Below are 23,834 nucleotides of genomic sequence, written 5' to 3'. Positions count from 1 at the left end.
TTTCTGACATTTCAAGCTGGTAGTATACTCCTTCTGTTGCTAAGGCAACCCACTGGATGAATACTAGGGGTGTAGAGAATGTTCTTTAGATCTTATGGCACTTGTTATGATGGTAAATCGATAAAATTGTTTTACAGTTCTCAGCTATATATGTGTATATTATTTGTGAAGCTATAAATCCTTAATTTTAAAATGTCTTCTTTGTCTTACATTCCTTTTGTAGTTTTTAATTTTTGAGGAATATGTTTTCTGGCAGTAAAGAATTTAATATAGAATTAAACTTCTAAGGAAAAGGACTCCTCTCCTCCCAATCATTTGAATTCATTTTTCAGTTTAAGTAGGTAAACTCTTATTGAACACATTCTCTGTTTAAGGTACTACATGTTAAATAAGAAACAGCAGCTTAAACTCTTCCTTAAAAAATAAGCTTCCTACTTTTGTCTGGCAACAATGGCCCTTATACTGGAATAGAGAATTACGCACTTACTCTCACTTCTGGGAAATAGAACGTAGAGTTGGATTCAGGTCACTCTCTCTCCCTCAATTATAATTTTCAAGAACAAAAAATGTAAATGGAAGCAAACAGCCTACCCTAATGTGCTTCCCAAAGGATTCGGGACTGTAGAAGGTTTTTGAAGTCCCATTCCTGGCTTATCTCCTCTGGGGCTTTTCTCCCCTTAAAACGTGGCAGGATGCATATAGCAGTTTTTGCTTGCATGCAGGGGATTAAAACTGAATTTAAAAAATGACAGTAACCAAGGAATATCTTCATAACCTTGAAGGAGAAAGTTAAAATTTTGCTCTTCTCATAGATTTCTTAATAGGATTTGAATGCTGGCAGTTGTCCTTGTACTATTTTATCTACAAACCAAATGAAATATTGGTTTGTAGATAAAACATTGGTTTTAAAACTACCAATGTTTGGAGGTTAAAATCCCCACGATTGAAAAAGTTGGGTAGGAGAGATCTGGGGAGGAGAGTGAGGCAGGGAGCCAGAAGAGATGGTACATTCCTAGGGAAATGACTAATTGTGCATCCTGTTGCAAAGTCCCCCTTTCCTTGGCCCAGTGTTGCTTAAGAGGCCTTGTCTTGACTCTCTCAAATATAAGCCTTGGTGTGGGGATGAAGCTGTATGGATAGAAACCTCAAAAAATGTTCCGTAATCCTACCCTAGGTCCCCACATACCTACTGTCCTCTTCCACACCTGTAACTGTAGTTGCTTTTATTTTGCAAATTTGACATAAGAATGTATGTGTGCTGTGAGTGGCGACACATCAAGTCAATATCTGGAGGAGAGGAGAAGCATGAGTGGCGGACGTGAGCCTGGGTCCTTAGAATTCACTCAGCTCAAGTTCCTTCTGCTTATTTTTCCCTCACTCTCAATTTGTTGATTTTTTTTAAGATGGGGTCTCACTGTATTGCCCAGGCTGGTCTCAGACTTCTGGGCTCAAGTGATTCTCTTTCCTCATCTTTCCTAGTAACTGGGACTATATGTGTGTGCCACCACAACTGGGTAATTTTTTTTTTTTTTGTAGAGATGAAGGTCTTGCTATATTTCCCAGGCTGGTCTCCAACTCCTGGGCTCAAGCGATCCTCCTACCTCAGCCTCTGAGTAGCTGGGACTACAGGCACGAGCCACCACACCTGGCTGGTTCTATCTTTTCTTGCCCTCTTTAAAAAAATCTATTTTGAGGCTGAGTGTGGTGGCTCATGCCTGTAATCCCAGCACTTTGGGAGGCTGAGGTGGGTGGATCACATGAGGTCAGGAGTTCAAGACCAGCCTGACCAATATGGTGAAACCGTGTCTTTACTAAAAATACAAAAATTAGCCAGGCGTGGTGGTGCATGCCTGTAATCCCAGCTACTTGGGAGGCTGAGGCAGGAGAATTGCATGAACCCAGGAGATGGAGGTTGCAGTGAGCCAAGATCACACCACTGCACTCCAACCTGGGTGACAAAGCAAGACTCCCTCTCAAAAAACAACAACAGCAACAACAACAAAATCTGTTTTGAGCTTTTTATTCTTGTACAAATTTTTCGTCACTACTCCCATCTTCGCATCTGCAGTTTATAATAGGAGATACAAGTATGTATAGTATTACATGAGTCAATCCCTGATTTTTAAAAAGTAGTCCCCAATTCTTGTAGTATATGACTCTCCTATGTTTCTTGTCAACACATTTAATTTTTATAGTCTTGATTTTTTTTGTTGGCTTTAATGTATTTTTCCTCGACAAGTACATGAGATATATCACTGCAGTTGGGGCCAATTCAAGCCAACCTTTGTATAATGAGAGGCATAATAGTTAAGAACTTGAGTTTTGGTGGTAGAAAAATCTAGGTTCAAATCCTTCATGTTCCATATACTACTTAAGTGAGCCTGAGCAATTGCATAATTATGTCAAGGCTTAGTTTCTGCCCCTATAAAATAAGGATAATAATAGTACATACATCATAGAATGGCTGTCAGGATTAAATGAGATAATGCATATAAAGTGCTGAATAAAGGTTAGCTCTTTATAGAAACAAGAAAGGTAAAATCCTTATCATAGTCACTGACACTGAATAAGAATGAAAGAAGAAATGTGGTGTGGTGGTTCATTTCTTTTTTTCATTCATGGATGATCGTTGCCCATCTGTATTCCTGGTTGACTTTTTTCCAACCTCCCCTTCCTCCCCCCAGATATGGCAGCATCTTTTATACTGATTTCCTGTTTGGTTTATCTCATTTACCTTCCTCTTCTAGTCTCACCAGAATATCCCTTGTTGATTGTGCCTTACTGGTGAAGGAAAGGATGAAATCCTCCATTGAAGCTGTAGCTCATACACAAAGAGTATGATATTTCTAATATTTCTCAATCTGGGACTTTGGACACAAGACACTGGCTTCCAGTGCAAGGGCACTGAATGGACCCTGCCTGGCTGTAGGTGAATGGCCAGTTTCCTGGTTGTGTTTGAAGGCAGACTTCCAATGCAGACTTCAAAGGGCCATCTGCGAGGCATGATGAGTCCACACTTTTTCTGCTTGTCAATAATAAAATTAGACTGCAATGTATTTTCATTTGTCTCCCAAACAGAACAGGGTCCCTGGAGAGTCAAGTGGGAGGGCATCTGAGAATTCTAGCTCATCTGGGGTGTAAGGGGAGATCTTGCAGAAGAGTGCCTGCACATAGTTGGCTATCAGCAAATATCTGTTGAGTGAAATGAATGGTGGACTTGAATCCTAGCCTTGAAGCAACATTAACAAATGAAAGAAAAATCGATACAGGCTGGAAAGGAGGAGGTATGCCATAATTGCTACTTACAACACCTAATGACCGCCTTCTGCCCAAAGCATGGGATTACAGCACGTTTGTCTTAATAGCACATCTGTTATGCTACACTGATGCAATTACAGTGCACGGTAAGCAGGCAGCTAGTTCCTTGCAATTACGCCTTTAAATTGTAACCACAGGAAAATTGTTTTCAAACATACCACATATCTATTTAGTGACCGTTTATTGTAGTTTTTTGTATTAAAAAGATCGGACAAATGTCTAAAACTGCTTAGTCCCCCCAATACTGGCTTTTATAGCTCTTGACAGCCCTGTCCCATTTGTTATTTTCATTACAGCCCCCTGGCAATCCCAGGTAGTAGGCCGGGCAGATATCATGTCCATTTTACAGATCAAGCAACTTGAAACTTGAGAATTAAATGGCTTTCCATTTCATTCTAGCTGTTAGCTGGAGGCTTGGTATGTGTTCAAATCCAGAGCTTTGAATCCTTGGTCTCCCCACCTTTGCACCATACAGTGTTGTATCTGGATTCTTAATATCTTATACTGGTGGCTACATGCATAATTTAGTTTGGAAATATCCTCAGAATGTGAAGGTCAAAAATTGAGTTGCCATCTTGAAATTCTGATAAAGACTTTTTAAAGTTGCAACTGATTTAGTATTCATTCCACAAGCTAAAATAAAGTATATCTTGCCAATATGAGATGCAAAATCCAGGAAGTACATTCCAGTGTTATACATCACTATGTGAATTTTCTGGAGTGCATGTGTGTGTGATGGGTGTTTTCCCAAATTATTTTCAGGTGATTTTCAGCTGGAGGTGGTTGTAATATGAGTGTCTCGATTGTGCTGAAGCAGAAAACAAGTTTTAGGGAGGAAAAACCTGCCATCATGCTTGTTTCAGTCCTCTTCCTCTACCTTTTGGGCTTATGATCCAGCCATGCCCACCATATTGGTCTTGCGCTCTGTGGAATGTCCTGATTTCATGTCTTTCTTATGAGTGTGTTTGTATTTGCAGTTCCTATCCTGGACTCACCAACCTCTGATCTCCTGTTTACAAAAGGCTGATTTTTATCTACATGCCAGAGCTCTGAGTAGGCTGTGTAAATGGAAGATGCTCTAAGGCACAACCCCTTTCTCATTCTCATTGAAAATCCTGAAAACATCTTACAGGTTGTGTATGATACCCATGCCAAATTCTCTCTTCTACTCTCCATGTAAATTTTTAATAATTTTTTTCATTGTACTTTTTGTTCATCATTTTTGGCATTTTATAAATATCTCTAAATTTTCATGTCATAATACATGATGTAGGTTGAATTAATTTCACATGCAGATTAGTTTTCTTGTAGTCCAGACAGTTTCCTTACTTCTATTCACAATCTTTGTGTCTAGAGCTACAAACAATGAACTAAGCCTAGAGCTGTAGTTCGTCACATAGTGATTTCATCAGCCAGATATTTATAGACAGTCCCTGATTTATGATGGTTTGATTTATGATTTTGATTTTATCATTGTGTGAAAGGTGATGGTGTGAAAGCAATATACATTCAGGAGAAAGCGTACATCAAATTTTGAATTTTGACCTTTTCCTGGGCTAGCCATATGCAGTATGATACTCTTGTGATGCTGGACAGTAACAGTGAGGCACGGCTCCCAGTCAGCCAGCCACACAATCACAAGAGTAATCAGTCAATACTCCACAGTGCATTGTGTGGCCAGTGGTTTTTGGATATTGTGTTTTGTGTTTGGCCATCCCATCATATCTACAAAACACCTATTTTCAACTTACACTATTTTCTACTTATGACTGGTTTATTGAGATATAATTCCATCGTAAGTCAAAGAGTATCTGCATTTTATTCTGAACAAAAGTAAGCTAGCTGTATGCTTCTCAAGGGCAGAGACCACCACACTCATCTTTGTATCCACAGGGCCTGGCAGATAATAGTGGTCTCATTCAATGTTTGTCTACTGAATGACTTAGATGAACAAACTCAGACCTGCATGAATACGTATGTGGCTTTGGAAATCAGAATAAAACTTATTTTAACGAGTTGAATTTAATGTGAATTAAAAAAAATTAGTCTTCTAAAAATGTATTGTGTTGCATACATTTCAATGGCTCCAGTCAGGTGTTGTGAAACATTACTTAGCCCTAAAAAGTATAAGTACTTCTGAATTAACTTGTCTTGAAAAATATTATTCGCTTCTAGATTATTGTGTCCATCTTTAATATTTTAGCTTTAATATTTTGCTAAATGTTTAAGCTCTTTCCTGGTTTAGCAATAAGTAATGTAGATTAAAAATAACTTGTAAAACTCACAGAAAACTCTTTTTGTTGTTCTTTGGTAAAATCTTATACCTAATAGATCTTAATTAAGAGCTGACTGGGTAGGCTGTGTTATAAAAGGAAGATATAGGTTTGTATTTTGCTAACCACTTATTTATTTAAATTAGCAGATCCCAACTCTGGCTTTGCATCGGAATCACTTGAGAATATTTGGAAAAGTGTGATGACTTGGCCCTGCCCCAGAAGTTCTGATTTAATTTTTCTGGAGAGGGCCTTAAACATCAGTCTTATTAAAAAATAATAAAATAGGCCAGGCACGGTGGCTCACGCTTGTAATCCCAGCACTTTGGGAGGCCGAGGCGGGCGGATCATGAGGTCAGGAGATCGAGACCACGGTGAAACCCCGTCTCTACTAAAAGTACAAAAAAATTAGCCAGGCGTAGTGGCGGGCGCCTGTAGTCCCAGCTACTCGGAGAGGCTGAGGCAGGAGAATGGCGTGAACCTGGGAGGTGGAGCTTGCAGTGAGCCGAGATTGCACCATTGCACTCCAGCCTGGGCGACAGAGTGAGACTCCGTCTCAAAAAAAAATAAAGAAGTAAATAAAATAAGTTAGATAATTAACCAAAGTCTCCAGAACTCACAATCACTGCTAGAGGAAATGTAAGTTATTACAACCATTTTTGGAAAACACAGCAGCGTTATCTAATACATTTAGAGAAACTAATATCTCATAGCAAATCTGTTCCATAGCAATTCCATTCCTACCTATAAACCCTAGCAAGAAAACATGCTGATATGGTTTGGCTATGTCCCCACCCAAATCTCATCTTGAATTATAACTCCCACAATTCCTACATGTCATGGGAGAAACTGGTGCAAGGTGATTGAATTATAGGGGTGGGTCTTTCCTGTACTATACTCATGATAGTGAATGAGTCTCATGAGATCTGATGGTTTTTAAAATGGGAGTTTCCCTGCACAAGCTCTCTCTCTTGCTGCCACCATGTAAAAGGTGCCTTTTGCCTTCTGCCATGATTGTGAGGCCTCCCTAGCCACATGGAATTGTAAGTCCATTAAACTACTTTCTTTTGTAAATTGCCCAGTCTCAGGTACGTCTTTATCAGCAGCATGAAAATGGATTAATACAGTAAACTGGTACCACTAGAGTGGGGTGCTGCTGAACAGATACCTGAAAATGTGGAAGCAACTTTGGAACTGGGTAACAGGCATGGGTTGGAACAATTTGGAGGGCTCAGAAGAAGATAGGAAAATGTGCAAAAGTTTGGAACTTCCTAGAGATTTGTTGAATGGCTTTGCCCAAAATGATTTTAGCAATATGAACAATAAAGTCCAGGCTGAGGTAGTCTCAGATGGAAATGAGGAACTTGTTGAGAACTGGAGCAAAGGTTACGTTTTAGCAAAGAGACTGACAGCATTTTGCTCCTGTCCTAGAGATTCATGGAATTTTGAACTTGAGAGCCATGATTTAGGGCATCTGGCGGAGGAAATTTCTAAGCAGCAAAGCCTTCAAGAAGTGACTTGGGTGCTGTTAAAGGCATTCAGTTTTATAAGGGAAGCAGAGCATAAAAGTTTGGAAAATTTGCAGCCTGACAATGCAATAGAAAAGAAAATCCCGTTTTCTGAGGAGAAATTCAAGCTGGCTGCAGAAATTTGTGTAAGTAATGAAGAACTGAATATTAATCCCCAAGACAATGGGGAAAATGTCTCCAGGGCATGTCAGAGGACTTCATGGGAGCCCCTCCCATTACAGGCCTGGAGGCATAGGAGGAAATGGTTTCATGAGCTGGGCCCAGGGTCCCCATGTTGTGCAGCCTAGGGACTTGGTGCCTGGCATCCCAGCTGCTCCAGCCGTAGCTGAAAGGAACCAACACAGAACTCAGGCCATGGCTTCTGAGGGTGCAAACCTCAAGCCTTGGCAGCCTCCACATGGTGTTGAACCTCCAAGTGCACAGAAGTCAAGAATTGAGGTTTGGGAACCTAGATTTCAAAGGATGTGTGGAAATGCCTGTATGTCCATGGCAGAAGTTTGCTTCAGGGGTGGGGCTTTCATGGAGAACCTCTGCTGGGGTAGTCTGGAAGGGAAATGTGGGGTGGGAACCCCCACACAGAGTTCCTACTGGGACACTGCCTAGTGGAGCTGTGAGAAGAGGGCCACAATCTTCCAGACCCAGAATGGTAGATCCACTGACAGCTTGCACTGTGTGCCTGGAAAAGCCACAGACACTCAGTATCAGCCCATGAAAGCATCTGGGAGGGAGGCTCTACCCTGCAAAGCCACAGGGCCAGAGCTGCCCAAGACCATGGGAAACCACCTCTTGCATCAGTGTGACCTGGATATGAGACATGGAGTCAAAGATCATTTTTGGAACTTTAAGATTTGACTGCTCCACTGAATTTCAGACTTGCAAAGGGCCTGTAGCCTCTTTGTTTTGGCCAATTTTTCCCATTTGGAATTAGTGTATTTACCCAATGCCTGTACCCCCATTGTATCTAGGAAGTAACTAGCTTGCTTTTGATTTTACAGGCTCATAGGCAGAAAGGGCTTGCCTTGTCTCAGATGAGACTTTTGATTGTGGACTTTTGAGTTAATGCTGAAATGAATTAAGACTTTGAGGGACCATTGGGAAGGCATGATTGGGTTTAAAATGTAATTTGGGAGGGGCCAGGGGAAGAATGATATGATTTGGCTGTGTCCTCACTCAAATCTCATCTTGAATTATAACTCCCACAATTCCCATGTGTCATGGGAGGAACCTGGTAAGAGGTGATTGAATTAGGGGGATGGGTCTCTCCTGCACTGTTCTCATGATAGTGAATGAGGCTCATGACATCTGATGGTTTTCAAGATGGGAGTTTCCCTGCACAAGCTCCCTCTTGCCGCTGCCATGTAAGAAGTGCCTTTGCCTTCCACCATGATTGTGAGGCCTCCCTAGCCATGTGGAACTGTGTGTCCATTAAACCTCTTTCTTTTGTAAATTGCCCAGTCTCAGGTATGTCTTTATCAGCAGCGTGAAAATAGACTAATACACACACAAATATCAGAAAAAATATTTTACCCTGTGTCTGTATGTGTGTATATACATATGTGTGTGTGTGAGAGAGAGGCAGAGGGAGACAGAGACAGAAAAACAGAGAGATACACTCATACCAATGGACCTCAGGTGTGCAAATGCCCCTCCTCCTTTCCTAGTCACATTCTTCTCTTTTTCCTATCAGGTATTGTGCTGACTTTTATAGCAGCCATTTCCTTGCTTTTCTTTACAGTGTTACAACCTATGTATATATGCCTAAGTAATAATTTTAACTTTTACTCTTCTTGAACTTCTTATTAAATGAAACATATCCTGTGTATTTTGTGACTTGATTTTTCCCTCTTGACAGTATATTCATTACTTCCTTCTGTGTTAATCTGTAATTCATTTTGATGGTTAGAATATTGTTATATGATTGCCCTGCAATTTATTCCATTGATGAACATTAAGATTACTTTGAATTTTAACCATTTATATTTTTTTTGCATGGTTTTTTGCTAGGGTTTATAGGTAGGAATGGAACTGTTGTGGACTGGATTTGTGTTAGTTTCTCTGACTTTATTAGATAATGTTGCTGTGTTTTCCAAAGGGGTTGTAACAGTTTACGTTTCCTCTAGCAGTGATTGTGAGTTCTGGAGACCTTGGTTAATTATTTAACTTATTTTATTATTTTTTAATAGACTTTTTAAGAACAGTTTTAGGTTCATGGCAATATTGAGTGGAAGATACAGATATTTCCCATATATTCCCTGCCCCTACACATGCACAGCCTCCCCTATTATCAATACGCCCCACAGAGTGGCACATTTGGTTGTGATCGATTAGCCTACATTTGAGAGGTTAATTTATTCTTAATCTTCCAAGCTAAGCCTTTGGCTAATTGAAAGGTATGGCCAAATCTTGTGTAGATATGATAATGGTTCTAAATTGACCAGTAACAAAACCACTTTCCTTTAGTAACACTCAAACTGTCTGACCTTCCTTGCCCTTGTGCTTCAGATGCCTGGAAGCTTTGACCTGTGCTGTTTTTGCAGATAGTAACTATAGAGTTAGGACAGGATTGAATACTCTTAGGAACCTTGGATCTTTATTGTGACAGACTCATTTCATGGGCAAAGAAACTGATGCCCGGCAGAGTGAGAAGCACAAACTCTGTACTCCCTTCCTATGTGGGGCAGATGGACTCCTGTTATGCAGTAAGGAATGACTTATTGAATGGCACAGCCTGTTCAGTTCCTTTTTGTGTCTCGGTGTTCATGCTCTCCTGATGTTATAGGTTGTACCTTTTAATGTTTGCCATTAGAGCAATTATTAGTAATTCTGCTTTGGTTACATTAGTTCAGATAACTCCTGACACCAACCAAACAGGAAGAGACATTTATTTAGTTAAAGAAATTATTTTATACACTCCCACCTCTGCCAAATTGTATAACCTCTTTCCACAGTTTGTTTTCCTGGCTGCTGTTAAGAAATCTGAAACTCTATAACAAGCAGAATTATTTATATATGTCATGATGCTTCCTATTTCAAGCTGTTTGCCTTGCTCTGCACTCTGAACTTTCATACTGAATGAGAAAGCTCCCTCTTACAACATTTTGGTCAGTTTTTATTTGTTTTCTTTAAACATCAGAAGATTCTTTCTTCCCCTGCCTTCCCTCCTCCCCGGGAAGTGGGTAGATTCTCAGAAAGAGAGTCAACAGTGAGCCATTCAGGCCTGCATGTTTACTGTTCTCTCTCATTGAACAAGATGTCAGGATGGAGCCAGAAGGCGAGAAGAGGGAGCTGGATTAGCAGAACAAGCTTGGAGAGCTCTCCTGGTAGAGGAAACAGATCTGCCCACACTCACACTGTTGGTCAGGTTGAATACAGTGAAATACACTGCAGGTTTAATGGTATTTAGGGCATTGCACCAGACATGGCAGAAAGTATTACTTAAATTGATACCATGCTTCCCTTTACCAATGGTATAATTTGAAAAGGGAACACAAAAGGTTTAGATGTTCCCTTTTGATCATTTTTTTGGGAGGGGAAAGAAAATTACAATCCATACAACTATGGAATATTTCTCACTATATTCAGATTAGGAAATATGTCTTAGAAATTCCATCTGGGCCGGGTGCGGTGGCTCATGCCTGTAATTGGGAGGCCAAGGCGACTGGATCACCTGAGGTCAGGAGTTCAAGACCAGACTGGCATGGCCAACGTGGTGAAAACCTGTCTGTACTAAAAATACAAAAATTAGCTGGGGGTGATGGCACGCACCTGTAATCCTAGCTACTCAGGAGGCTGAGGCAGGTGAATCACTTGAAACTGGGAGGCAGAGGTTGCAGTGAGCCAAGATCGCACCACTGCACTCCAGCCTCGGCAACAGAGTGAAACTCCATCTCAAAAAAAAAAAAAAAAAAAAAAAGGAAAGAAATTCCATCTTAGTATGCCTGGTTAATATCTCGTGCTGACAGGTTTTCCTGTGCTGGGGAGTACACATGCACATATGTGTGCATATGTATATTTGTTACCTGATCTTAACAAGTCTCTTCCTGGTTATTATTTAAAAAGGAAGAAAAATACAAATATTATCCAACATTTTAGATACCCTCCTGGGAATCTAAAAACAAAAACCTCACTTTTTAATCAAAGGAGTATAATGGTCAAAAGTTAAAGGATAAAATAGTCAAAGATAAGTTCTCTAATAGCTAACACAGTTCTTTTAATTTTCATAAAGTAGAAGATATCAAGTATATTAAACAAATGTCTGGCAGGAGTGTATTGCCATGTCTGTTTTTAGATATTTTGGTATTTTGAATGTTATTTTACTGAGGGGATGTGTTCTGTGTCACACAGATGATTGATAGAGCAAATATACTGGTAAGTTGGTAGCATTTCACTGTGATGAGTTCATTTACATATTTTAAGTATAATGCCTTACATTCATTGATCTAGATATCTATATCTCTATAGATATAGATATATAAATAATTAAAAATGTAAACTAAGCCTTTTTTTTTTGCATTCATTTATGGTGGAGTGTTTCCTTCTAATTGTTTCAAATTAGAGCTTTGTAGAAACCTGGCTTCCCAAATATCATCATTACCACAGCCTGCAGGTAGGACAAGGCTGAGTTTATTGCCTACTATGGTATGGGAGAACACCACCTCCACAGGGCCTTAGAGGTGTCTTGAAGGGGGAGCCATGAGGTGAGAATTTATTGAGAACTTGAAGTTTGGCTTAATGAGGGTCTTTTTTTTGAGACAGGGCCTCACTTTGTGGCCCAGGTTGGAGTGCAGTTGTGCAATCTCCACTCACTGCAACCTCTGCCTCCTGGGCTCAAGCGATCCTCCCACCTCAGCCTGCTGATTAGCTGGGACCACAGGCGAGTGCCACCATGCCTGTTTAATTTTTGTATTTTTTGTAGGCAGTGGGTTTTACCACGTTCACCAGGCTGGTCTTGAGCTCCTGGGCTCAAGTGATCCTCCCGCATTGGCCTCCCAAAGTGCTGGGATTAAGGCATGAGCCACCACGCCTGGCCTTATAAGGGTTTTTAATGTTGGGGATGGTGGTGGGCGGGGCATGTTGGACAGGAAAGGAGCTTGATCAGAACTCGGGAAGGATCATAATGTAGTTAGGATTGCTTTTAGGGTTCAAACTGCCTTTTATTGGTTTCTACTGAACAGTTGGTTAGTCTTGCAGAAGGTTCCTATAATGAGCAATCATTCATTTGCCTGGGCAAGTGGCTCCTGGAATAGTAAAATTGTGCTAATGAAGATAATGGAATAGTAAGATAGTGTTAATATGGACAGGAAACTGTGGAGAAATAGGTCATTTGGTTCTCAGTGTCCATTTTAAAGTGAACAATTCAATGGACAGACTATTCAAACTAAGTAATTTAAATATACACAAACCGTAGAGATTTTAACAGCCAATTGCCATTCAACTCCACAAATGCTAAATGGCTTTCGTTTGCCAGATACTATGCTAGGTATTAGGAATAAAATACCTCAAGGACCCCTCCGCCTGGAAAATGATAACAGAGAGTAGCAAACACCACAGTGGAGCTGATGCACACGGACCGACCAAGGGCCCTCTGTGCAGGGGCCTTGCAGGTCGAGCCTCCTGAGCAGAGCAACGGGGTGGCTTTGACAATATTGACATAATCTCAGGGATTTAGTAGATGGGTGAAAGCACTGCTGTGAAGTTTGAGAACGACCCATATGAAGCCGTTTCTGTTGCAGTTTCTCATCAAGGGAGGAGCAGCTCTGAGGACAAAGGGTGGAAACGGAGGTCCCTCTACAGTCTTGGCCTCTGAGAGCCTCCCTGCCTGAGCAGCAAGATCTCCTCAAGGAACTCTTTGCATATCAACAAGTCTCTGTTTCCAAAGGATGATCCTTTCTTATAACCGGCTTCCCTAGATAACTGCACTGCATGTCTAGTGAAAGATGACATGAATGTGTAGTGCAGTGGGTAGAAAGAACACTCTACCTGTGCTGAGCAGACCTGGCCCCAGCACCTACTGGCTACCCGGGCATTCACAAAAATCTTGAACTCTCCAAATTTGTAAAATGAGATACAGCGATTAGGTGCCATTGTTAATTTCTTCCAACTCTGACATTATTATGTCTAAATACATTGTCACTTTGATAAAATGTGTAAAACAAACTTTGTAAATGGAGGAACTAATATGGTATGTGTTTTTTCCTCTTCAGTATCTTCTCACAGAGAATCTCTTCTACACCTGGCTATGAGATGGGGCCTGGCTAAACTTTCCCAGTTCTTCTTGTGTCTCCCGGGGGGAGTCCAGGCCTTGGCTTTACCCAACGAAGAGGGTGCCACACCATTAGACTTAGCTTTACGTGGAGGACACTCCAAGCTGGTGGAAGATGTCACAAAGTGAGTTTAGCTACTTGATAGTCTCTCTCTTCATTATTTGTATAAAGTTGGCCAAGCATTATAGAAAAATGGAAATAACTAAACCACAAGCTAATGTTGGTTTATGTTTTACTGTTAGCTCTCATGCATATATATAGATCATATAAACAGATATACTGATATAGGGTGAGACAGGAAAAAAGGTCTCAAAAGGCTCTGAAAGGAGTGATAATGAAAAAAAATAGGGGAAATACTAGCATTTAGATTTCAGCTTAAATGTCACCCCTTTCTGTGTTATTCTCTTTGATAATTATGATTAATTCACAATGTTAAGTATGAGTAACATTATGACTAATTCGCAATATTAATTATAATTATATATGTGATCATTTGTTTCATATATATCTCTTAATCATTTGAGGTCTGGGACTATTTCTGTTTTACCCACTGCAATGCTGTAGTACAATGTTCAACACATAATATTTGTTGAAAGGATATAAATTTTTTTTTAATTAATGAATAACAGACAAATGCTATGGTATGATTTAGTCAATGTGGTGGTCATTATGGTCTAATGAAATAATGTAAAGGAAATAATTTGTAAACTATAATATTCTCTGTGTTAATGAGGGTATCAACACTTCCAATGAATAATGAGTGTATTGTTGGTTACTTAGAATGGTTCAGGTCAGTCATTATTCTTAGCTTTTGAAAGAAGGATTCATATATAGTGATTTTTTTGACTTAACATGGTAAAAAACCAAAGTATAAATGGGAAAGCACATTGAAAATTATAATATGCTACATAAGTATTAACCATTGTTAGAGTAAATGCTACATAAATATTAAATATTATTAGAGTATTATTATGTGGCATGTTCAAATGGACTGGCTTTTTTTGCTTGGCTCATGAAACTCAATGTAATTAATTTATAGTTATGTAGTACATAAGTGAACATTAGAGTAGAAATCAGAGCTTTTTGTTTATTTATTTTTTCTCATTTGATCAAATGACCATCAACCAAGGGGCAAGCCTATCTGGAGGGAATTGTCCTTTTCCTTGTTTTAACATGACCCCACTTCCTTGGCTAAAAAGTGCAAGGCAAGAACACTTCCTTTGACTCATTCATTGTGAACAATTCTGTGTTCCACTGAGGTCCTAGAGGCACACTTCATCTGTTGGTAGCTTTGTTGTCTTTTTACTGTGTCCAAGACGAGAAGATACGTGTTTTAAAAGTTTCCAGGTCTAATAAATCCATTCATGGATGGGATTAGAAGTAGAGTGTAAGCTAAATTCTGGTGATATGATGATAGAGCTTCCATATTCTAAATTAACAACAATGACCTTATTGCTCGGGTTCAGAGACCATTCATCTCAGTGGCTTGTTATTGGCATGGGGAGTTGTTTTCTGGAAACTTCTGGGGTCCTTGCCAGTAATGAGTGTCAAGAGTTTGGAGAGGTCCCCCAAGACTTAGAGTAAAATTGTTCTTTAAAGATCTCTTTTTGTCACTCCATCTGATGGAGATAACATTTACTTCATTGGAAATATACTATATTTTTGTAAAGCAAACATTCATTAACAAAATTAGGTCATGTTAAAAGAGGAAAGGGGCATAGAGCCAGTTCTGTGAATTGAGGAATCTGGGGACAATCTGGTGGGATGTGACATGCTGAGGTGTGCTGTAATCCAAGAACATTAATATTTCCCCTTGAGGTTTCTTTACTGTTGCTATTACAGGACCTTATAAGCCATCCAGAATATTGTGATACTAACCATGAAGCCTACATGTAATTTACAAATGTACAAATGTTCTCAGCCAAGATATAACAGAAAATAAGTGTATATTCAGAATTTAGGTTGGAAATTTTGTTCCTTTGTGTATGAGTGTATTCAGAAATACAACATGATCAAATTTGTGCATGTTTTAATTTGCATAAGAAAGGATTTACAACAGTGGTATCATGTGTTATGAATATCTCACTTGTTTATAACATCCAAACCTCACCACGTTCCCTGGAGATCATATCTGTTTCCCACAGTAATCACCTAATAAACCACTGGCTGCCAGCTAATTTGTTCTACTACAGGTAGCCCCATTAAAGTGAGAGGCATCTTTTCATATTAAAAGGAGAATGAAATGTTGAGGTAAAGTACTATGTTTAAAGATCAATACTGTTTCATTCTTTATGTAAACCTTTAAAGTATATAGTATATGTCAATGGTTTTCAATAGACTTCTCTAGGTGGAAAAAGGAAGATGGCTTTATTAGTATCTGTTTTCATGATGTTATGTATTTATTGCACGTAGGTGACTTTCAAGGATCGTTTTGCCAGTTGGATTTGTAAGACCGCGGCAGTGATCCTAAGTGCTGGGATCCTGGGGCTGGTGTCTTTGAAGCTCTGTGTGGGTTTTGATTTGTGTTGTTTCAGTTTTCAGGGCAGATGGTCCCCAAGCTTTTCCCGAGTGCAGCTCAGTGAAGAGGCTTCCTTGCATTACATTCACTCATCGGAAACGCTGACCCTGACCCTTAACCACACAGCCGAGCATTTGTTGGAGGCAGATATTAAACTCTTCCGGAAATACTTTTGGGATAGAGCCTTTCTTGTCAAGGTTTGTACATAGTGATTCTGGCATACGATAATGCATGCTTCAGAGAATGCAGGCATCAATTTCTTTTTATGAGAACAGTGTTTTTCGGGGTTAGGACTTTTTTTTAATGAAACCTTGGGGGACATGAAATTGGAAACTGCATTAGATCAGTAGAATGAAGATTATTATATATTTTATAGTAGTTTGTATAATATTTTCATTTTCTTTTCTGAGCCAGTCTTTTCCATAGTTGAGTTTTAATACTTTAATATTGGATATTTTCTCTTAATTTGTTGATTGTATTATAATTATTATCTAAAGCAGTTACATTTAGGGCTATCTTACATGTATAATATCTACTCCCAGATTATCATATTGCTCAAATATAGTTAAGCATTTGTTCCAGTGCAGAATCCAGTACAGATTCTGCTTGAATGGAAACAGGTAAAAACCTAGATCTTTTCCAAAGAGGTTTTCCCCTTCCCGTCATGGTCCAAACCCCACCTTTGGGTGCTATCATAGCATGCCCATCTCAGGGTTTAAAACATTTCAACTTTATCTCTCTTTTTTTCTTTTGGTAGACTTTGAAAGAATATTAAGAATATTTCCATCTTTTAATTATAATTAACCAAGGTGTTATTTTGAGTAAGGGGGCTTGAGTCAATCTAGTTGGCAGTGCTCTGGGGTCTAATGAACACATTAACCAGATCCTGTGGCCTCCTGTGTTCTCAAGCACATTCCTTCACAAGGCACAGGTCTCACGACTATGTAGGCTTTACAGAGTAAAAAGTCAGCTTAGAAAACCAATATTATCATTGACCATAGTTTCAGCTTTTGTAGGATATTTGCTTCATATAATTGAAATAATGAGTTAACCAAAAACATTATGTATCAAACAAAATATTATTATTGGCTTACTCCATATAGAGTTTTATTTAACCAGTTAAAATAAAACATGGTCTTCAGAGTATGATCTTTCTCTCTTTGCTGGGCTTTAGGGAATTTGGTGTGTAATTTTCTGACATACAGCATCACATACAGTATATACAGAATGGGGGTCTTCTTTTAAGGATGCTTGTCATTTAAAATTACTCAAGCCGGCTGGGCATGGTGGCTCATGCCTGTAATCCCGGCACTTTGGGAAGCCGAGGTGGGTGGATCATGAGGTCAGGAGATCAAGACCATCCTGGCCAACATGGTGAAACATCGTCGCTACTGAAAATACAAAAATTAGCTGGGCACAGTGGCATGCGCCTGTAGTCCCAGCTACTTGGGAGGCTGAGGCAGGAGAATTGCTTGAACCTGGGAGGCGGAGGTTGCAGCGAGCCGAGATTGAACCACTGCACTTCAGCCTGGTAATAGAGCGAGACTCCGTCTAAAAAAAAAAACTACTCAAGCCTTCAGCCATCACTGTGGTTTCTCACCAAAGCACCAAGTGGTGGTTATTCTGGCTGGGCAGACGCTTGGTTTTGCCATGGCTCAGTTCCATGGGGGCAGAGCTCAGCCAAGTGCCTTTCTTCAGAAGAGATGCTCAGACAGCGGCATGGCACTTGGTGACTATGCTGAAAAGAACAGAACAAACTCTATTGAACATTTGCTTCATTATAAAATCTCCTAAAGTCTTAGGCTAGATTTGTGATTTCTCATATACATTTGAGATAATACTGATGACCCTGGGGAAGATTTATGATAAGTAAATCTAGATACCTCAATAATTTATTTTAGTGGACTTTATAATCACAAAGGCCAAATGGAGATGGCTCTCCAGTTTCTATGAGATTTTCATCTTATGGAAAACACTTGATACAAGAATCAGAGTGGAATGGCCTTATGTTCCAAGTTTCCACATTCCTCTTTTTCCTTCCTTTCTTGAGGTGTACGGCTGGTAGTGAGCAGAGAGACCAAGAAGGAAGGGCTGAGAGATTCTTTATGACGTCTAACGACGTTAATTCTTACTTGCCTGACAAAGTGTTTCTATTGTATTCTTATCCAAATTTTTTGTGGTGCATATTACTTGGTTAGATATTATTTTAAATGTAAGCAGGTGGTAATTATTTTATAGGTTGTCCACACTGAAGCTTTACAACTTTGGATGATAAATATTATGAGATTACTATAGATTTTGTATAAAAAGTATTCATGCTTTATTGAATCTTATCTAAAAGTCTGTTTTTATATGACAGCTATAGATGGTGACTTTGATTTGAGTGACTGATCTGTACTCACTGAACTACAGCCCATGCTCAGTCTTCTCCAAGGAGACATGTTTAGCCTCCGGGTTTGGGCATTGCTTAGTTATCTGTAGTCCTGTAGAACAATGACAGTAAAACCTTGCTGTGGAAACCCGAGTTTGCTTTACAATAGATAAGAGCTCTCCAGGTGAACCCAGTCAGAAGCCATACTTTCAGAATTGTAAAGGGTTCATACTTTCACACTGTATTTCAATTGACAGTGATGGCCTGACAGTTTCTAATAAATATTAAATGTTAAAATGGAAGGTGGTGCTAAATATCCAAACTGTAAAGACAGAATATTAGGAAATTAAATAATAGGAAAACTCGTAGCCGTATCTTTTAATCACTTTTTGGTTATTTCCTCATAACAATCCAAATGCTATAATTTTACTCTAGAGCTTGGCTAAAATTAATAAGCAACTAGGAAATCTAAGTTTTTAAAGGTATATTCAAAATTACTTATAAGGATAAAAATTAAGTTTGAATATATTCTATTTTCAAGAGAAAATAGCATTTCCTTATTTCAAGTTTTGTTGTGTAATCAGAAACCAGCATTGCCTGATGTTCTTTTCTCACATAGGCTTGGCGACTCTCTTCATTGAAAGACAGGGGGGTCGGGGCTAAGGTTCAGCCCAGGTAGACACATGGGGCAGGTGGCTATCTTAGGCCTTGAGCCTGTGTAGTGACCCCTCCTCCATCCCTGGGTGCTCATGCAGCCCTCTCCTCACTACCCCTTAATATGGACCTGCCCTGGTCCAGCCACTTATTCCATGGTTGGCCTTAGAAGAGAACACAGTGGCCTGGAGGTGGGGCTGGGGTGCGTTAACAGCCCATGGAGGGTGGGTGACCAGGCACTTGCTGCTCCCTGCCTGTTTGTGGTTTGCTAAATTGTATATATTTTCACATTCCTTTTACTCTGGCTGCAGGGCATTGTTCCTAAATAGTCAAAGAATGAAGCACCCAATCCACGGGGCTTAGTGACACGCCAAAGGGAATAAGGGACCTATGTCAGTTATGTGATTACCTGCCCAAGTATACTGATGATTGATTTCAGAACCTGTGCTGGGGCCGTCTTGAGCTGGTTGACTATTCAGCACATCAATACATAATTCTGTGTTTCTTCACATTTTCACTGGCTGTGGGGAATCTGTCAAAAGAAAATTGGGATGGTCCCAAGAGGGCAACTTTTTGCTAAAGCCTTTTGGAAGGCTCATCAACTTAGTTTCACCCAGGGCCAGCCTGCACCAGCGTGTGCCAACCTGCAGCTCAGGGCCCATGGTCATATCCTGGATCTTCCTTGTGATCACGGTCCTAGCCCCTCACCTGGTCCTCTGAGATTCCTGTGTCTTAGGATGTGGATTTGGTCCGCTCCAGGTGGCAGATGCACAGACCAGAAGCCCTTCTTTCTGGCGTCAAGATTTTTGGTTCTCTTTCTGGTGCATGCATGATATTCCTGAGAACCTTCTGTTTGGTGTGACCTGCGGAAGCAATAAAAGATTAGTGGCAGGGACAGTTTTGGCCCCTGCCTTGAGTTTCTCCAGACTTCGCTCGCCCTCCTCCTGGGGTGCTGGCTATATGTTTTCCCAGCGGCTTTCACCCACCCACTATTTCCCAACCTCCTAGCTCTGAGATCATTGATAGTGACTTTTGCCTCTTTGTTGTATACCTGAAACCTCAAATGGTTTTCTGTGCTTTTTTTCCCCCCCCTTTGTTTCCTAGGCCTTTGAGCAAGAAGCCAGGCCAGAGGAAAGAACAGCTATGCCCTCCAGCGGTGCAGAAACTGAAGAAGGTACGCATGCTCCTTTCCCACTTACCGCAGCCACAAAGTGCTCCAGACCAACAAGCTAACCAGTCCGTTGAAGTGTGTGGTGAAGCCAGCCAGGAATCAAGGGGCTCAGAGGCAAGATCAGGGGTGTGGGATACAGCAAAGCCCCTGGGTCCTCAAATAGCATCAAATGAAGTATACTGTTTGTTTCCACTCTCTTATTTAACTGGAATGTCCTGAGTGCTGTTTGCTGAGACCTGGGCCAGGTCCTCTCGCATTCCTGATCTTCAGGATGCTCTCTTGACATTCTGATTGTTCTCCTCATTCAGCTTGTTCATTCATTGAGTCCTTCATTCAACTATTTGTTCTTTAGTTTCTTCCACCTTTGTGGATCTCCTACTCTTTGCTAAGCAAGGATACTCTGGAAGTCATGAAGGAGTTTTTGTCATCACGAGGGTCGGGGGGCACCACTGGCATTTAGAATTGAGGCATCGGGGCTGCTGGATGTTCATCAAGGTACAGAACAGTCCTGTGCAACTAAGAGTTGTCCTGTACAGCTGTTTATAGTCCTGATGGTGATTCAGAGACGGCATGTGTGATTCTACTTGTGGTGGAAGTTCATAAAGCAGATATATTTTTTATAATACATCGTTCCTACTCTGTTCCACAACATGCCACATGGAATCATTCTGATGCCCCACTTGTGCGTAATACCTAGCTCATATGCAGGAACATCATCATTCCTCATTTTCCCCAACTTGACAGTTTATCTAGGCATGCAATTCTTACTTCATTTCAGGTTACTTCTGCTTTTCCATATGCAAATAATTTTGGTCTTTTAGTAAATTGTGGTAATAAACAGAAGTTTTCATTCTAGGAAGCATATTTTTGCATATTCCTGTATTTCTTGTCTGGAATAGATCCTGATTTTGTGTTTTCAAAACCCAGTGGTTGCAAAAATCTAACCACATTATTGCGTCTCCTAGGGTAGTTAGGGCAAAGGTTTTATGTATTGAAATACATATTATCTTCTTATCAGTTACTCTCCATTTGCTTCATATTTTAGTTAGGATATTATATTGATTTTTATTTTTAATTAGACCTGAAGATAAGGTTATATGTATCTAGGCGGTATAGTTATGTGATCTACTAACTTAATTTCAAGGTAGTGAAGGGAGCAACACAAAATACCTGTTAATGTAAAGGGCACAGGTCTGATAGGGTTGAGAACTACCAAGCTTGATGCTGGGGCTAGGGCGGAAAAATATGACAAGGCTCTTGTTCCTAAGCCACCAATGTTAATAGCTGGTCAATATTTTTGATTCTGCTTTTAACTGGCCTCACAGAAGAGTTGGATTCTAGGTATTTGTCAGGTACTATGATCTTAAACTCTTTACCTGCATGTTTGTTTAAAAAAAAAAAAAAAAGTAGTCTTGGCTGGGCGTGGTGGCTCACACCTGTAATCCCAGCACTTTGGGAGGCTGAGGTAGGTGGATCACCTGAGGTCTGGGGTTCGAGACCAGCCTGACCAACATGGCGAAACCCCGTCTTTACTAAAAATACAAAAATTAGCCAGGTGTGGTGGTGTGCACCTGTAATGCCAGCTACTCGGGAGGCTGAGACAAGAGAATTGCATGAACCTGGGAGGCGACGTTGCAGTGAGCTGAGATCGCGCTGCTGCATTCCAGCCTGGGTGACACAGTGAGACTCCATCTCAAAAAAAAAAAAACAAAAAAACAAAGTAGTCTTAGAGAAGGCATATTTCGGTGAATTGCTGAGTCTGTGTGGCCCGTCCCGACTGCATATGTTCCTGGGTTAAGCCCAAGCAGCTGAGCCTCCTCCTCAGACTGCACCTGCTTGGAGCTGAAGGGAATTGCCTTTACTGCTCTTCCCTGTGGGTGACACTCGCTACTGGCTGTGTTGACGGAGCCACTTTTTACCCTGCTGCCCAAAAAGGTAGTGGGTTACCTTGTGCTTTCTCCTTGAAGATCTACAGGAGAAAGCTCTTTCTGGTTTTGCATTGGGAACACAGCTTCACCTGAGTGCCTGGCTCAGCTCACTTTTACTGCTTTACCTGTAGCTGATCAGGTTTCTTACTTCTAGCTTTCTGATAAACTTGGAGCTAAGTTTCTGGGCACTTGATTACAAGTGCCTATGGCAATGCTGACTGCATTTTTTATATTACCTTGTTGCTTATTTAAGCCTCTGCCCTTTTTCTTTTTTAAAATCAACTTCTGATTTTAAAAAATCCTCTTGCAAATTTTTCCTCTCTTGTATTCTACCTTCAAATTAATTTAGAACAGTGAGGTCTAAAGGAGTATTTTAATTCCAAGTTGTTCTTAAGGGGCTTACAGTTTGAGGTTGGGGCAGAAAAACAAGCTCTCATGGCATAGTATGATAATTGCTACAGGAGTTATTTGCAAGTAGCTCTGTGTATTAGCATGCTGTAGACTGTGACAGTGGAGCGGTCAGGGAAAGCTTCCTGGAAGAAGTGGCCCTGGAGCTGTGATCTAATGGAGGGAAAGGAATTCTACATGCAATACAAAGTCCTGAGCCAAATGACGCACCGGGGAAAATGCAGCTCACTTTGAAGCCCTGGAATATAGCGTGTGTGTGTGTGTGTGTGTGTGTGTGTGTATGTGGGTGCTTCTGTATGGTGGTGGCAGTGATGCCAAGAACATAGGCTTAAGAAGTAGGCAGATTGGCATGGCTGTACACGAGGCAAGTTGTTAGAATTCTACCCTGACAGCTCTGTAAAGTTCACTTTGGTGGAAGTATGGGGAATGGATGGGAGAGGCCTAGTGGAAGATGGGGACCAGCCAGGGGGCTGCTGAGAGCAATGCAGAAGAGGATCTGCCCTACAGCAGTGTGACAAGATGGGAGAGTTAAGGACACGTGAGTGAGGTCCTGAAAGTGTAGGATCTGATTGGCTATCAGTGGTAAGGGAGAAGGACGGTGTCTCCATTCCTGGGGTGTATCGCTGGGTGGGATGGGCCTTCCAGGAAGCAGAATTGTGACAAAATATACGTTCAGTTTTGGACAAGTTGAATTTGACAGGTGTTTGGGGCAGCCAAGTTCATATACGTGGCTGCCAGTTTGACTGAAATTAACCTATAAGCACAAGAATTTGGACAGAAATCCAAGCCCTCTGACTCCAAATAATTAATAGGTATACTTTAGAGCCCTTGAATCTGGACAATGCTTTTGTATTTGTCTACCCTTGAAAGAATACTAGAAACTGTATGCATATTCCAGCAGAGGGCAATATTCAACTAAAGTGGAAACATTCAATTAGTTTTTGTCCATTCGTGAGTCTGGAAGAGACTCAACTGAAAGAACAAAACATTTTGAGCATAAGAGCTTCCTCTTTAAAAAAAAAAAAAAACCCTAAAGCAAACTTTCTCTTTGAAATCTCTTAGAAGATCCTTAGTAGATTATGCTTTTCTGTCCCCTCTGGGACAGTGTGTCATAGGGGGGAAACTCTAAGCTTATATCTGTAGCTGTTATTAATTAAAAGACTATAATAATTCTAGCCTGGACATTAACTTTGCTGTCTCTGTGAGTGTGATAAATGGTTTTATTATTGCCTATGATCCAGTCATGTTTCTATAGTTTCATGATTCTAGTTGTACTCCCAGAATAATGGGACATTATTTCAAATGAATTGAATGGCCAAAAAGTCATCTTATTTTAATATGCTTATATTAATAAGCTAATTATTAGTATTAATCAAAAACCTGGCTCCATATTTTCCCCTT

General features: G+C 40.4%; 1 protein-coding gene across 3 annotated transcripts in view; it reads left to right on the top strand.

The window, feature by feature from the left end:
* The window catches only part of ARHGEF28 (Rho guanine nucleotide exchange factor 28), a 306,206-nt gene that overhangs the window by 134,405 nt on the left and 147,967 nt on the right, over nt 1–23,834 (top strand). For all 3 annotated transcript variants that reach the window (XM_055254426.2, XM_055254425.2, XM_055254424.2), the window contains 3 exons: nt 13,324–13,507; nt 15,918–16,098; nt 20,031–20,100. In XM_055254426.2, the coding sequence (XP_055110401.2) occupies nt 13,324–13,507; nt 15,918–16,098; nt 20,031–20,100 (435 nt within the window). The remainder of the gene's footprint in view (nt 1–13,323; nt 13,508–15,917; nt 16,099–20,030; nt 20,101–23,834) is intronic.

Source organism: Symphalangus syndactylus, chromosome 18 (assembly GCF_028878055.3).
Source record: "Symphalangus syndactylus isolate Jambi chromosome 18, NHGRI_mSymSyn1-v2.1_pri, whole genome shotgun sequence".
NCBI lineage: Eukaryota > Metazoa > Chordata > Mammalia > Primates > Hylobatidae > Symphalangus > Symphalangus syndactylus.
This window is presented reverse-complemented; position numbering and strand designations above follow the sequence as displayed.